We start from the raw sequence: 17,791 nt of genomic DNA on the forward strand, positions 1-17,791 counted from the left end.
GGAGTCCCAGTTGGAACTGAGTATAAAATATTAAATAGACGCCGAATGTTAAAAAAAGGGAGACGGTTTTTAATAAAGCCTGTTTGGTCATCAGAGATAATGGAGGGAATAACGGTTTCTAATCTATGAGCCAACACTTTAGCTAAGATCTTTACATCAACATTGAGCAGAGAGATCGGCCTGTACGAGGAACACTCTGTTGGGTCTTTGCCCTTTTTTAAAAGAAGAATAATAGATGCCTCATTGAAAGAGGGTGGCAATTTGCCGTAATTAAATGAGTCAGATAATACTGAAAGTAACTGAGGAGAAAGAAGTGAGGAGAATGATTTATAAAATTCCACAGGGAACCCATCAGGTCCAGGAGATTTCCCTGAGGACAGTGCAGAAATTGCAAAAGATATTTCTTCTGGTGATATAGGCGCATTGAGTTTGGCTTTGAAATCAGATGAAAGTGAGGGGATATTCAGATTCTGTAAAAATTGATCCACAGAGATATTGTCATTCAGGGATTCAGAGGAATAAAGCTGAGAATAAAATTTTTAAAATGCGTCATTAATTTCTAAATGATCCGATGTAAAGTCTCCGTTCTCCTTCCGGATCTTTGTAATATGTTGTTTGGCTTTGGAACGCCTCAGCTGATTGGCTAGGAATTTACCAGACTTATCCCCATGAATGTAAAAGCGGCTCTTGCTTTCGAGAAGTTGGCGTTCGACAGGTTGAGTGGACAGAAGGTTAAATTTAGTTTGGAGTTCAATGCGCTTCTTGTATAATTCAGGATTCTTAGTTTGGGCATATATTTGATCCAAATCTTTAATCTGGTTAATGAGGTCTGCTCGATCTGCACGGGATCTTCTATTGAGATTTGCTGTGTAAGAGATTATTTGACCCCTCAGATATGCTTTCATGGCATCCCAGACAATCTGGGATGGCACTTCAGGTGATGTATTAGTGTTAAAATAAAAGGTTATCTGGTCCTTAATAAATTTTACGAAATCATCATCCGATAGTAAAGTTGAATCAAACCGCCAGTGTTTGTTCCTCTGAGGGAGACCAGGAAAGTTCAGAGAGAGGGTAATTGGGGCATGGTCAGAGATCAGTGTACTCTGATAGTCACAAGAGTGGGCAAATGGGATAAGTTGGTTATCGAGTAAGAAATAGTCAATTCTAGTGAAGGTATGGTGAACATGTGAGAAAAAAGAATAATCTCTCTCCGTAGGATGGAGGAAACGCCATATATCAGAGATACCAAAATTAGAGAGAAACGATTGAATAGCTAAGGCAGATTTAGTAGGTGATCTGGTAACAGAGGACGATCGGTCCAGTTTAGGATCCAACCAACAGTTGAAGTCACCACCCAATATAAGAGAGTATGAGTTTAAGTCTGGTAGTGAGGAAAAAAACCGTTCAAAAAAGTTAACATCATCAAAGTTGGGGGCATACAGGTTTGCTAGTGCAACTTTAGTGTTATATAGTTTACCAGAAACAATAATAAAACGGCCATTTGTATCAGATATTTTATTATGGAGTTCAAAAGGAATATTTGAGTTAATAAGAATGGAAACTCCCCTGGCTTTAGCGGCAAAGGATGAATGAAAATGCTGACCCGCCCACTTTGACAGAAGCCGGGAGTTATCAAAACAACGAATATGAGTTTCTTGGAGGAAAGCAATGTCAGCTTTGAGTTGTTTAATATGTGAGAATACCTTCCTCCTTTTAACAGGGTGGTTCAGTCCCTTTACATTCCAGCTCACGAATTTAAGTGCACTAGCCATTATCAATTACTAATGCATAAAAGGCAGCAGGCATATAAAAAATCAAGCAGTACAATAGCAGTCTGGGAGCAGAGATGTAAACATGGATTCGTAAGGTCAAAATATAAACATGTCCTAAGCAATAAAGAGATGTTGGAACTGGAAAATCCACCCCATCCGCACAACCCAAAACTAGACGGCTACCGAAACAAGTAGCTAGCTCTACCAAAAAAATTAACCCAAATACAACTTCCAGATCTGTGTCATTAACAACAGTTCCGTATAAATACTATAGCAAATAATAACTAGTTTATGCACTAGAAAACATAACTACAGATTAGAACACCTTCTGCAGAAATATACAACTTAATACAGAGAAAATAGGAAGAAAACCAAAACTAACCTACCCGCGAAAAATTATAGAAGAATAAAGTAAGAGAAAGGGAAAAAAAAAGGTAAGAAGGAAAAAGAAAAAAGAAGAGGAAGGGGAAAATTATAAATTCAAGACGAGTATTTATCAACCATTTACAGAGAAGGGAGAGAAAAATTCAGAGATTAGAAAAAAGGGGTGAAGAAAAGAAAAAGATAAAATAAATAAATATTTAAAACAAAGGAAAAATAAATCAGCAGTTGAACTGTGAACCGACAAACAGGGAGGCCTTCACTAAAGACTTCGAACCTCCAAAACAAGTTAGAATTAGTTGTAGAACTCTGTAGGTAAAGTTATGCAAGAATAAAAATAGGTTACACACACACCAAATCCCGGGAGAGATTGTCAACAGCCCTTAAAGTTTCAATGAATAATGTCTGAGTGATTCAAGTGAATTCCGAGTCCAGAGAAAGTAATTTTACTACGAGGAGTACTTATCCACCATTTTAGGAGGTCTGATCAGATTCCGAAGATGACTGGATAGCCGGAAGACTTGCCACAAACGCTTCAGCTTCCTTTGCTGATTTGAACCACTTGAATTTCCCGGTATTAAGCTTGATTCGTAGATCAGCAGGGTTACGAAGGGAAGGTTTGAAACCACGATCAAAAAGCACTTTCATTACGCCTTTAAACTCAGTGCGCATCTTTAAGGTCTGGGGTGCAAAATCTTCCACAAAGCGAATGGTTGTATCCTGGAAAGAAAAAGAACCTCTGCGACGTGCCTCCACAATCAGAATGTGTTTTACCTGGTATTGATGGAAACACAAGATTACTGGTCGCGGGCGGGAGCCCAGAATTCCGGGGGGAACGTAAACTCTGTGTGCCCGTTCGAGCTCGGGCGGCTTTGGAAGCAAATCTTTCCCGAATAACTCACTGAGAAACTCGGCGAAAAACTTCACGGTTGGTCCCTTTTCAGTCGCCTCTGGTAATCCCAGAATTCTGATGTTACAGCGTCTGCTGCGATTTTCGAGATCCACCATTTTGGAAAGAAGTTTGTTAGATTTTTCCTCTAAACTGGAACAGAGAGTCTCCAAGTATCGAACATGACTTTCTAAATCTTCAGAAGTCGAATCGATGCGAGATAAGTTTTCAGCATGTTTGTCTACTTTATCGTTGATCCGATCCAGTTTATCTTCTAACTGTTTGAAAGCGGTTTTAAATTCCTTTAAGATTTCGTCTCGGAGCTTTCCCAGCGCAACCAGAGTCTCGTCCGACGGGGTCATAGCTTCTTTTCTCCCGGATTTAGAACTCTTGCTAGACATTGTAAGTTAGGTATATTCACAGGCAAGTACGAGATACCGAAATAATTCCTAACTAAGGTTTAAAAAATGGAGACATTTAGTGCAAAGGTAGCGACAGTAACGGAACAAAAGTTCGGAGCACCTAAACAATCGCCATCTTACCGGAAGTCCCCTGTTTCTTTTCTTAACTAGATTTTCTACGTCCTTTGTATGCCATGGTTCTTTTACCCAACCATACTTTCCCTGTCTCAATGGAACATACCTCTGCAGAATGCCATGCAAATGTTCTCTAAAAATTTGCAATATTTCTGCTGTACATTTCCCTGAGAACACCTGCTCCCAATTTATGATCCCAAGTTCCTGCCTAATAGCATCATATTTCCCCCTACCTCAGTTAAATGTTTTCCCAAATTGTCTGCTCCTATCCCTCTCCAGAGCTGTGGTAAAGGAGGAGGCATTATGATCACTACCTCCAAAATGCTCTCTCACTGAGAGATCTGTCACCTGTCCAGGTTCATTTCCCAACACCAGATCAAGTATTGCCTCTCCTCTTGTAGGCTTATCTACATATTGTTTTAGAAAACCTGAGCACTTTATATGGAATAAAGTGGATGATCTTGTAGTGCAGTTAGAGATTTGCAGATTTGACATTGTGGGCGTCACTTGGTTGTGGCTGAAAGACGACTACAGCTGGGAGCTTAACATCCAAAGATACACATTATATTGAAAGGACAGGCAGGTACGCAGATGGAGTGGGGTGGCTGTGTTGGTAAAAAATGAAATTAAATTCTTAGAGGTGACATAGGATTGGAAGGCATAGAATCCTTGTGGTTAGAGTTAAGAAAGCGCAATAGTAAAAAGACCCTGATGTGAATTATATGCAGGCCTCTGAACAGTAGCCAAGATATGATATACAAATTACAACACGAGATAGAAAAGACACATAATAAGGATAATGATAGTCACGGGGGATTTCAACATGCAGGCACATTGGTTAATCGGGGTTGATACTGGATCCCAAGAGATGGAATTTGTAGAATGCCTGTGAGATGACTTTTTAGAACAGCTTGTAGTTGAGCCTACGCTGGGAAAGACAATTCTGGATGGGGTGTGGTATAATGAATCAAATTTGATTTGGGAGCTTAAGCTAAAAGAACTTTAGATCTATGATTGAATTCACTCTGCAGATTAAGAAGGAGAAGATGGTCAGATGTATCAGTACAGTCGGCCCTCCTTATCCGCGGGGGATTGGTTCCGAGACCCCCCGCGGATACCAAAAATCGCGGATGCTCAAGTCCCTTATTTAACTTGGCTCAGTGTGGTGGTCTTTAGGACCCAGCGGAACCCCAGACTTTATTTAACATGCTCAGTGCGGTGGACGTTAGGACCTGGCGGTGCAGCTCTGAATCCACAGTGTTTCTGTTCACGAAAGTAATCACTATCACGATTGAAAATAAGGTGGAAGTAATAAAGCGATTGGAAAGAGGTGAAACGCCATCGGTCATTGAAAAAGCGTTAGGCTACAGTCGGTCAACGATTGGAAAAATTTTAATGGAGCATGTGAAAGGCCCTGCCCCAATGAAAGCTACAATTATTACTAAGCAACGCAGTGGTTTAATTATTGGAATACATACGTTTCTTAAGTGTTTTATATGCATAGAAAGGTAAAATATCTACTATATACAAAGAAAAACGTTTGACTAACTGACGCTAAATAATACCGGATGTAATTGTTCCGACTTCAAATCCGACTTAAAGACAGACTCAGGAACAGAACTCGTTCATAACCTGGGGACTGCCTGTACTTAAGTCATTTCTAGATTACTTACAATACCTAATACAATGTAAGCGCTATGTAAATAGTTGTTATACTGTATTGTTTAGGGAATAATGACAAGAAAAAAAATAGTCTGTACATGCTCAAATAACGAGTGCTGGAGAGAGAACTTCCCGATTTTTCCGATCTGCGGTTGGTTGAATCCGCGCATGCGGAATCTGCGGATAGGGAGGGCCGACTGTATTACAGTGGAGTAACGAATTACAGAGGCATGAGAGAGGAGCTGGCCAAAAATGATTAGAAAGGGACACTAGCAGTCAAAGAGTCCCTGAAAATTGCTTCTTATACTACTATCTTCTGTGTCATCCAAGGATCTATCCTTGGCTCTGTCTTATTTAGCAGTTAGATGCTGCCTCTTGGCATTATTCAAAAGCAAAGCATCCATTTCCATGTGCAGGAGAATGCACAGCTTTACTTAAACTCTTTTCATTCCTCCACCAATTCTGTTTTCTGTTTTTGTTGACATGGATACTCGATAATTATAAGTTTCCTCTAAGTTAATATTAGAGGATTGAAATTATTATTTTTAGTCTCATCACAAATCCTGTCACTCATCCTGGCTATAGCCTCAAGTCAAACCTGATTATTCACAACTGACTTGTTGTAATTGGTCTGAGAGTTAATGAAGGTCTGAAATTTTGATTGACACTATTTCAAAACCACCTATTTCTGCTTTTATCACAATACACATCAGCTGTGGCTGAAATTGCTATCTATGCCTTAGCTGACTTCAGCCAAGAATATTCCTAGCCATCTGTTTTCATTCTACCTTGAGAACTTGGTGCTAATTAGGATAAGTATAAGCAAATCCTATTTAAAAGTAGAGAATCTGCAGATGATGGAAATCCAAGCAACACACACAAAATGTTGGAGGAACTCTGCAAGCCAGGCAGCATCTATAGAAAAAGTACAGTTGACGTTTCAGGCCGAGACCCTTTGGCAGGATTGGAGGTAAAAAAGAAGATGAGTAGTTTTAAAAGGTATGGGAGGGGAGGGAGAAACATAAGGTGATTGGTGAAACCCTCAGTCCTATTTAATATCACTTGTCTAGCACTGTTTTACAGTATTGGATTGTCATTTAAACCATGCTGTAAAGTTGCAGTATGACCTTTGAAGTGTTAGATGTAAGGCAATACCTTCGTGTCTGGAAATCTGTATCAATTAGAGATGAGTACATGGTGCTTCATGTAACTGGCTGGCTTTCAGATTTGACGTTCTGAAAGTTGGGAAAGATTTTGTGGTCTTAAAGTGGGCAAGTCTGCCTCCATTAGACTTTTAGGAACCTGTAAAAACCAAATATACATATGTAATACATTTGCCTGCCTAAGTGACCGTAGTTATTGGTTGTGAAACCTCTGTAGATGTCTGGAAGATTAAGAGCACATCCTAAAAGAAAGAGTACTTTATTTTTTCACTTGATTCAAAATTTGGTTGTGTTTTTAATGTCTAAACTGGTGTTTCATTGGATTTTCTTATAACTTATTCTTGAACTTTGCTTAACATAGTTCTGCCTATCTAGCAGTTTCACTTTTTTTTTGTGGATTCCTCAGTATGTGAACTTTTTGTCTAGTGAACAGTTTTGCCTGAATCATTGTAGATAATTTAGTTCATGCTAGAACAAAGAATATGATCTTTTAAAAACTGGCACATCCCTAAGGATTTTTTGAAAAAGTGAATTATCATCATTCTATTGAAATGTGATTCATTTTCTTCTGCGATGACAGCATATTACATGACATGTTTGTATTTTAGTGGCTCAGACATTTTTCCATAAGCCACCTGGTGGCTTATACTCTCTTCCTTACCTGTCGGAGAGCATTCCTGAAGATTCCTCTATTCTCAGACGCTCAGAATGGTGGGAAGTACTTTTCTTCATCAAGAAGTTGGAGCCAAAACAGCAACAGGAGGCTGTCGAAATCATCAGACAGAGTCTAGAAGATCAGGTGAGTGAGTAGATTGTACTCATGGGGTTTAGCAATATATGAATTCTTCGAGAGTGTACCCCTTCTCCTGGTCTTTAAAATGAGGTGAAAAGTTTAATTTGACTATTGAAGCATCTCTGCTCCCAAGAGATGAACTTCAAACAGACCCAATCTTCCAGTGTTTATGATCGGGGAAATGAAATTTCTGGGTGCATGAGAAGTTGGACAGATGGGCTCACTCATTTGTAATTACTGTTAGTCATCTTTGTGATGTCTTGCGCCTAACCTTTACTGTTACAGTGGTCGTCTGCCATCATAAGTGGCATCTTATTTGGTGTGTTTATAGTCAATCTGATTTTATTTTCACACTAATAGGTCCTCTGGTCTTTATTGAATTAACGAAGTAATCTGGATTTGATTTCATGTTATTGAATATTTTATAACTGATTTAATATATTAATGACCTAAATGTTTCAGTATTTTCTATTTTATTTCTCACTGGCAGATTTTGATTTTCAGGCTATGGTGATCATCTTAATTCTGTTGCTTTGATTTTTCCCCCTTGGTCTACCTTGCATTTCACCATTATTTTCTGACCCTGATTCTTTAGTAAATGAGTTTTTGCAGTCTGTTTTACAGAATATTTCACCAAGCTTTATCTAGTTTTCACTCATGCTTTAAATGTAAAAGATTGACAGCAACGTATTCAGAAATGGGGTTGTTGTGAATTGTCAAGTTCTCACTATCCACTTTTTTTAAAAAAGAAAATTATTCACCTGAGACTACTTGTTACAAAATACCAGAATGGCTTTCTCTGGCTAAGTGGTTAACTATGTATGTAGTTTTAAAGTGATGAAATAAAGAACAATAATCTAAATAATCAAAATGGTGATGAGATGGTGTACAATGATAGGAAATATAATTAATCTTGTAATAAAAAGATATCTATATAAAATAACAGAGGCTAATAATTTTGACAACCCCATTTGATTTCTTCACAGATTTCAGTAATGGATGAGAGTGTGTTGATTCAATTGACTGTACCTGTGGAACTAGCACAGAAACTGCTTCATTTCTTGAATCCATATTGTCCAGCACCCTATCGTAATGACCTGGAGAGTTCTCATGTTTATACCAAACATTATTTGAAGAGGAAAGTGCTGGATCAGGACCCGCTCTCCGGTACATTAACAAGTGTTGAGTATGGATCCCAACCTGCCATGGGCTCATCCTCTGGATTATCCGCTTCTCAGTCAAAGAAAGCGAAGAAAGAAGTACCTCCAGTATTGACAAACACTGCACCCACTTCAAGCAAAATCAGTGCTGGGCAGCAGGCAGAGATGGACAGAATGGAAGAATTAGAGTTACCAGATGATCTTGATGAGAAGCTCAAAGGTAAGTGTATCCATTGTAAATAGGGGGTAAATATCAGGTTTTTTCTCTCAATCACAGTGGCCGGCATAGTCCACTAGCCTGAACTGTGGTCCTTTGGTTCTGGAAAAATTGAGCAACAGATTGTGACAGACTATTGATTATAATTCATTATTCAGTCGGATGGTATAGGAGCAAACTGAAAGCCAAACTGAGTTGGTGTTCAAGACAACAGGCAATTTATTAAAAACTGGTATGCATCAGGAGACCAGTCAAAACTGCTCTATCAGAGCACGAATTAAGTGCAGCTTTTACATTCTCAGTTGATTAGATTACCAGAAAAACTACATTTTGATAAGAGAAAGGTGGTTACAGGAAGACTTAATTATGTAGCAGATTAGGTCTTGATTGCAGAATGAAATTATTATCAACCGGTCTTAACAGCTAATCCAATTTTCTATTACATTGGGTACGTACTATAACATAATTACGTAAGTTCCTGAACTTGGGTGTTGTCACTGCTACATTCCTTGTCTCTATTCTCTTTACGTTGTCTGTTGTTCCCTATACAACATTAGCACAATCTATATCCCTATTTCCTAGTTATTAGCCTCAGTATTCTTTCTCCTGCAACAATGGACAGCATGGAGTGATGAACTGTTAGTTTATTTTGTGATTCATCATTCAGGTAGTGAAATATGGAGAGTTGTCAGACTGTTATAAACTAAAACATTTTTTGTTTTTTTTAGTGTTTGACTGCCCCAAAGTGACTGGACGTAAGACAAATTTGGAGAAAATGGGGGATGTTGTAGACATCATGAAGAAATCAAGTTGTGATATAAGTTTGCAAGTTGCAGGTTTTAAGTTCATCACTAAGATGTTGGAGGAGGATGGTTCACGAGAGAAGCTACCTCTGAAAGTGGATTCCAGTCTAAACCAAAGGGATAAGCTGATCAAACTACTGGTGGAAGAACTAACCAATCTGTCCAAGGAGAAAACTTTGGTCATCACATGCTTGCAGCTACTGTATATTCTGATGCAACGATATGACTGGAGAGCACTGTTTGCTACAGAGGGGGGAATTAAGAGTATTCTGTCCTGCATGCAAGAACACAAGAATTCTCCACTCATCCAGCAAGCTGCTCTGGCAGTAAGTTAAACACTTAATTCATTTAAAAAAAATGTTCCCTTTCCTCTCTTGAAGGATACTGAACCCCTGCAAATCCTCATCTAGGAACACGGTGATTGACTTAAAATAAAATATGAGCATCATCTTCTAACGAAGCAGCGGTTTTCTCTCTCAGCCTATGTAAGAGTTGCTGCTTTGGATTAGTGGTCTATCCTCCATAAATTTAAAAATCCACCCATGAAATAGCTGACATTATTATATGCATTCAAAGTGCAATGTACTGTCACCAATAATTTTCAAGTCTCTAAATTTGTAAAACTTGTACTTATGAAATGACATACTCAAAATTGTTTGGAATCTACCAACAGGTCATGAGCATTCTTTATGTTGTTCACTTAGTACACTGCTGATTTATTGCAATCAAAAGCTGTTAAGTAATCTGTTTTGGGTGAACTAATGTTTCTATTGCATTGGCACTGGATGGGTTTGTTAGAGTGATAGGAGTTCTGAGAAATAGAAATTGGAGCAGGCGAGTTTTTGCTTTCAAACCCGCCCCATTGTTTATTATGATCTTGGTGCCATTTTCCAGCACTATCCCCATAATCCTTATTTTTGTTGTCATTATTTTTTAAGTGGAAAAGCACAGGAGTGTATGATTTAGATAACTTCAAGGGATTTGCCATTTTTTTTGGTGTTCTGCCTAACTGCAACACTATATTTTGATATTAGTATTTTAAAACAAAACAGATAAATCTTCTTCTGAAATATGAACTATAAATGTACCTCTGCAATGTCTTCCTGAACTGTGGCCTCTTTCTTACCATTGTTAACAAAGGCCTTGATGGCATCTCATTCATTTTTATTCACAGAACTTCCCTGGGTCCTCACCTTCATTCTCTGAACCCCTGCATTCAACAGACCATTCTCTGCAATTTCCATCACCTCCAAAGCGATTCCACCACCAGACAAACCACCACCAGTTTTATTTATTTTTATGTTAGAGATTCAGCAAGGATTGTTCCCTTTGAAATTCTTTGGTGCATTTTTCTGTTTCCTCCGTCCACATTCCCTTTCTTACCACACTTTTACAATTTAAGGCAATACAACACTTGTCCTTTCATCTCTTCCCTTTCCACAACCCGGAGATTTGAACAGTTTTTCCAGGTGAAGTAGCAATCCACTCGCTCTTCTTCCAATCTAGCGTACTGAATTCAATGTTCACAATATGGTCTCCTGTGCATCAGGGAAATCCATGTGGATTAGATGACTATTTTATGCATTCTGTCTGCAAAGGGGATCTTGAGCTTCTCATTGCCTGCCACTTTAATTTTCCATTTTACTCCCAATCTGATCTGTGGACCTACCGGTACTCGGTAGCATGAGGCACAATACAAGCTTCAGGCATGGGATCACACCTTCCATCTGCCATGTTGCAGCCTTCTAGACTCAATACTGATTTCTAGAACTTAAAGTAACTTGATTTCTCTGCCTATATCAGATCTTGGTTCAGCTTATTTGATTTTCCTTTTTCTTTTCTTTCTGGGGGTGGAGGACAGCCTCCTACATGCAACTCCTACATTCACATCTCTTTGTTCTTTTGTCTACATTCTCTGTCTCTCCAATTGTTTAAATAATCTTGTTTACAATTTATCCTCGTGATCAATCTAGTTTTCATGAAATGAGAGATTTAAGCTTTAAGGTTAGGTTGGTGACATTATGGTGATGCTCTTTTGATCAAAGGTGGTTAAGAGCCGATTTGATAGATGTACATTAGTTCATGACAGTCAGATGGTCCAGCAATCAAGGGAATACCAGATTCAAAATGATGGCAAAAATTATGGTGGGGTGTGAGGATACAAAGTTGTTGCAGTCTTGAATTTGCTCGTGGTAGGCCGAGAATTGATCAGGGTTTGCAACAAAGTTACAGGCAGTCCCCGGGTTATGTACGAGTTTTGTTCCTGAGTCCGTCTTTAAGTCAGAACAAGTACATCCGGTATTATTTAGTGTCAGTCAAATGTTTGTCTTAGTATATAGTATATATTTTACCTTTCTATGCATATAAAACACTTAAGAAACGTATGTATTCCAATAATTAAACCACTGCGTTGCTTAGTAATAATTGTAGCTTTCATTGGGGCAGGGCCTTTCACATGCTCCATTATTCTCACTTTATCCTTTATCCTTTAAAATTGTTCCGATCGTTGACCGACAGTAGCCTAACGCTTTTCCAATGACCGATGGTGTTTCACCTCTTTCCAAACACTTTATTATTTCCACTTTATTTTCAATTGCGATTGCTTCCCGTCAATGGAGCAGAAACACTGCGGGTGGCGGGTCCCGAGCTCCGCCGGCTCCTAAGGACCGCTGGGTCCTAAGGACCACTGCACTGAGACAGGCTAAATGGGACAAGTGGGTTTGGGTATTTGATCCTCCACAGTATTCTGTGTGGGAATTTAAACTGGAGGTGGCAGTGTTTTTTTTACGAGGTCGAGTTGCGAGCTCGATATCAACCTTGCATGGATGGTACAAGAGTCACTGGATCGACAGCAACCCAGCACGGGAGCGGTCTGTCACTGGATCGAACTTGCGAACCTCCGTTCTCCAGCCCGACGCTGATCTCACTGAGCCACCAGCCGACTGGAACGGGGGGGGGGGGGGGGGGGGAAGGTCAGGGTGAATCTTACTAAGAAAGTTTTAAGCCAAATACAAAATTAAACACTCAACACAGTGTCAATGGCAACGATTTAAAATGGCGGACGACGTTGCGATCCAATTTAAAATGGCGGATGGCACCGTGATCTGACTTAAAATGGCAGATGGCGTTCTCCTTCCTCGGTTCGTAAGTACGAGTTGTCCGTAAGTCGGACGTTCGTAACTCGGGGACTACCTGTAGTATAAGCTCTTAATGGAAAAATAATTAGCAGGACTGTAGGGAGGGGGCCAACTCAAAAGATATCTACAAAGAGGTAGCATGGACACAGTGAACCAAAAGGTTGTTCCAAACTGTTACATTTGTTTCATACAAGCTACTGGAAATGTATGTTGATTTAATATCTTTTTCAGAGCTTCTCCCTTTAATAGATACTGATTTTTGATACTCTGCTGCACACCACTGTTGTAATGTGTGGTTATTTGTGTTACTGTTGTCTTCCTTTCAGCTTGGAACAGCCTTGCCATTCTCCTCTGATCTCTCCAATTAACACTTTGCCCACAGAATTGGCACCCCTCTGAATGTTTATTTTTGTTTTTTGCACCATTCTTTTGTAAACTAGAGACCCTGTTTTTGTGTGTGTGTGTGTGTATGTCTCTCTCTCTTTCCAAAAGGCATACAGTTACAGATGGCACATTTCTTTAATATTTTAACCAAGATTACTTTATTATTTCCATCTGTTACAGTTTCAAAATAACAAACAAGTGAAAGGGCCCGAAGCAAAAGTTTGGCCACCCTGCATGGTCAGTACTTAGTAACACCCCCTTTGGCAAGTATCGCACCTTGTAAACACTTTCTGTGGCCAACTAAGAGTCTTTCAATTCTTGCTTGGGGGATTTTCACCCATTCTTCCTTGCAAAAGGCTTCTAGTTCTGTGAGATTCTTGGGCCGTCTTGCATGCACTGCTCTTTTGAGGTTTATCCACAGATTTTTGATGATGTTTAGGTCGGGGAACTGTGAGGGCCATGGCAAAACCAGCTTGCGCCTCTTCAGGTAGTCCATTGTGGATCTGAGGTGTGTTTAGGATCATTATCCTGTTGTAGAAGCTATCCTCTTTTAGTCTTCAGCATTTTTACAGATGGTGTGATGTTTGCTTCCAGAATTTGATGGTATTTAATCAAATTCATTCTTCCCTCTCTTCCAGTGAAGTGTTGCCCGTGCCACTGGCTGCAACACAAGCCCAAAGCATGATCGATCCACCCCCGTGCTTAACAGTTGGAGAGGTGTTCTTTTCATGAAATTCTGCACCCTTTTTCCTCCAAACATACTTTTGCTTATTGCGGTCTAGAAGTTCTATTTTAACTTCATCAGTCCACAGGACGTGTTTCCAAAATGCATCAGGCTTGTTTAGATGTTCCTTTGCAAACTTCTGACGCTGAATTTTGTGGTGAGGATGCAGGAAATATTTTCTTCTGATGACTCTTTCATGAAGGTCATATTTGTACAGGTGTCGCTGCACAGTAGAACAGTGCACCACCACTCCAGAGTCTGCTAAATCTTCCCGAAGGTCTTTTCAAGTCAAGTCAAATTGCTTTTTATTGTCATTTTGACCATATACTACTGGTACAGTACACCGTAAAAACGAAACAATGTTCCTCCAAGACCATGGTGCTACGTGAAACAACACAAAACTACACTAGACTATGTGAGACAACTCAAGGCGACACGAGACTACATAAAACAACACAGAAACTACACTAGACTATAGACCAACACAGGACTACATAAAGTGCACAAAAAACAGTGCAGGGCAGTACAATAATTAATTAACAAATAATTAATAAGCAAGACAATAGGCACAGTAGAGGACAAATTTCAATATAATAAATGATGTAGATGTCAGTCTAGACTCTGGGTATTGAGGAGTCTGATGGTTTGGGGGAAGAAACTTGCACAGTCTGATTGTGAGAGCCCAAATGCTTTGGTACCTTTTGTCAGATGGCAGGAGGGATAAGAGTTTGTATGAGGGGTGCGTGCTGTCCTTCACAATGCTGTTAGCTTTGCAGGTGCGTGTTTGGTGTAAATGTCTGTAATGGCAGGAAGAGAGACCCTGATGATCTTCTCAGCTAACCTCACTATCTGCTGCAGAGTCTTGGGATCCGAGACGGTGCAATTCCCAATTGTAGTCAAACAGGGGTTTTGGTTTGCCTTTCTAGCAATCCTACAAGTAGTTCTCTCGGAAAGTTTTCTTGGTCTTCCAGACCTCAACTTGACCTCCACTGTTCCGGTTAGGGTTAGGGTTTTTAATTTCTTAATTACATTACGAACTGAGGAAATGGTTACCTGAAAATGCTTTGCTATCTTATAGCCTTCTCCTGCTTTGTGGACATCACTTATTTTAATTTTCAGAGTGCTAGGCAGCTGCTTAGAGGAGCCCATGGTTGCTGTTGTTGGGACAAGGTTTGAGGAGTCAGGGTATTTATAAAGCTTTGAAATTTGCATCAGCTGGCCTTTCCTAACGATGACTGTGAACAAGCCATAGCCCTAACAAGCTAATTAAGGTCTGAGACCTTGGTAAAAGTTATCTGAGAGCTCAGATCTCTTGGGGTATCCAAACTTTTGCATGGTGCTCCTTTTTTTTTTCACTCTAAAATTGTACAAAACAAAAATAATACACTAATCTTGCTAAAGATGTTGAAAAGAATGTTTCATCTTTATATGACTTTTGGAGATCAGTTCATCTTCTACTCACTGAACTATTCACAATAACAGAAATTTTGACCAGGGGTGCCCAAACTTCTGTGCGCGCGCGCGCGCGCGTGCGTGCGTGCGTGCGTGCGTGCGTGCGTGCGTGCGTGTGTGTGTGTGTGTGTGTGTTTGTAAAAAGTCTCAGGAGATCAGTGTCTGTCATACATCCAAACCACCACATCTGGCACCAATAGTTATTCTACAGTCAAAGGCACGTGGATCTCAATTTTCTGTTGGTCTGAACTTGTTGACCATGTCTGCATACTTTCATGCATTGAGTTGCTGCCATGTGTTTGGTTGATTAGATATTTGCATTAATAAGCACATGTACAGATATACCTAATGAAGTGCCCACTATGTGTAGGTGACCTCTGGGAATCACTTATTATACTTACAACATTAAAGCACAGTACAGGCCCTTTGGCCCATGGTGGTGTGGGGTCTTAACCTACTTTAAGATCAATCTAACCCTCACCTTCCACAAAGGCCTCCAATTTTGTATCATCCATATGTCTATCTAAGAGTCTCTTAAATGTCCCTAATGTATCTACCTCTACTACCACATCTGGCAATGCATTCCATACACCCACCAATCTCTGCAAAAAACTTGCCTCTGACATCTCCCCCCCCCCCCCCATACTTTCCTCCATCACTTTAAAATTATACCCCCTTGTATTAGCTATTTCTGCCCTGGGGGAAAAAAGGTTTCTGGCTGCCTATTCGATGGATACCTCTTGTCATCTTATACTCCTCTATAAAGTCTTCTCTCTCATGCTTCTGTACTCCAAAGAGAAAAGGCCTAGCTCGCTCATCTTAACCTCATAAGACGTGCTTTCTAATCCAGGAAGTATTCTGGTAAATTTGTGTGTCGGCTCCAAAGCTCCCGTATCCTTCCTATAAGCAACCTGAACTGAGCACGTGGTCTAACCAAATAGTCTCAGTTACATCAGTTGTGCTGATGTTGGGAGTGTTGAGTGTTTCAAGTTCCTAGGAGTGAACATCACCGATAGCCTGTCCTGGTTCAACCACTTTGACACCATGGCCAGAAATGCTCACAAATACACCTGCTTACTCAGATGCTAAAGAAATTTGGCATTTTCCCCTTTTCACCCTGAGCAATTTTTATTGATGCACTATAGAAAGTATATGTCCAGATACATCACAGCTTTGTATGGCAACTGCTCTATCTGTGACCACAAGAAACTGCAGAAAGTTGTGGACAAAGCTCAGCACATCATGAAAACTAACCTCCCCTCCCATCAGGGAGCACATGCCACCAGGTTGAAGGACAGATGTCTTGCTGTTATGAGACTATTCTGTAGTTCAGTAGTCATATAAGATGGACTCTTGACTTCACAATGTACCTTGTTATGACCTTGCAATTTACTGTGTGCGGTGCACTTTCTCTGTCAATGTAACATCTTACTCTGCCCTCTTACTGTTTTCTCTTGTGCTACCTTATTGCACTATTGTTATGAATTGGTCTGTATAGACAGTATGCAAGACAAATTTTTTTACTGTACTTTAGTGCATGTGATAATTTTAAACCAATCTGCCAATTTAAATCATTATCACTGAAGAATTCTCATGTACTTTTCTTACCACTTGATAAGAGTTTCACTGGCCTATAATTTGATAGATTTCCTCTGTTGCTTTTTTTAAAAATAGAGGAACACCATTGGTTCTGCGTTAGTCCTCTGGGATCTTAATCAACTTGGATTAGTCTCATCAGCCCCTGGTAATTTATCTACCTTAATGTTCTTCAGGAGAGCCAGTACCAATGCTTCCTTGATATCAACATGCCCTAGAGTTATCAGTGTTCTGTTTTCTCTGTCATGTGTGTCCTCTCCCAAGCTCAAGTTTTATTATCATTCAACCATACACATGAATACAGCCAAATGAAAGTGTTCCTCTGCAGTCAAGGTGCCTGATGCCTGCTACCATGGGTGACTGAAACAGGTTGCAACATGATGCGCAGAAGTCCAGCTCCATCTCTATCCAGCAACTCTTCCTGGGGTAGACCTGCAGTACTTGTTGTTCTTAATGTCCAGTAGTATCTTGAGATTGTGAAAAAAATGTAGAGGATGAAAAATTACAATTTGTTTGGACCCATTGAGGCTGCTGTGTCCAAGTTCAATTCCATGTTATCAAAACCCCAGGTGAGTACCAATGCAAAACACTCATTTAGTGCCTGACCCACTTCCACCTGCTCATGGCCTAAATTCTTCCCTTTATCCTTCAGCTGTCACGCTTTCCCTAGCTATCCACTTATCTTCACTATAGATGTAAAATGTCTTCAGATTTTTTTTATAAATTCTACTTGCCAAAGACATTTCATGGTCTTTTTTAGCCCTCCTGATCCCCTGGCTTCTTTTACTTTCGTTACAGGCCCTGTCCAATTTCAGCTTCCTAAACCTTATAAATACTTTTTCCTTTGTGACAAAATTTACAGTAGCTCTTGATGTTTGAGGTTTCCACACATTGCCACCCTTAACTTTCTTCCTCACATGAACATGTACACTGGATTTCCTGTGTAATTATTTGGCTACTTACTATACCTAGGGGCAATTTACAATAGCCAGTAAACCAATAAGTACATCTTCTGAATGTAGGATGGGACATGGGCAATTGGAAGAAACCTACACAGTCACTTGAACAATGTACGAACAGCATCTGTGGACAGGATCAAACCGGAGTTGTGGGGCAGCATTG

At 39.9% G+C, this 17,791-nt stretch overlaps 1 protein-coding gene across 3 annotated transcripts in view; it reads left to right on the forward strand.

Annotated features, from left to right (window-relative positions):
* Nucleotides 1–17,791, forward strand: part of LOC140733195 (cullin-9) — a 292,661-nt gene that overhangs the window by 131,121 nt on the left and 143,749 nt on the right. For all 3 annotated transcript variants that reach the window (XM_073056198.1, XM_073056200.1, XM_073056199.1), the window contains 3 exons: nt 7,012–7,202; nt 8,183–8,576; nt 9,302–9,702. In XM_073056198.1, the coding sequence (XP_072912299.1) occupies nt 7,012–7,202; nt 8,183–8,576; nt 9,302–9,702 (986 nt within the window). The remainder of the gene's footprint in view (nt 1–7,011; nt 7,203–8,182; nt 8,577–9,301; nt 9,703–17,791) is intronic.

The sequence above is a fragment of the Hemitrygon akajei genome, chromosome 9, assembly GCF_048418815.1.
Source record: "Hemitrygon akajei chromosome 9, sHemAka1.3, whole genome shotgun sequence".
Lineage (NCBI taxonomy): Eukaryota > Metazoa > Chordata > Chondrichthyes > Myliobatiformes > Dasyatidae > Hemitrygon > Hemitrygon akajei.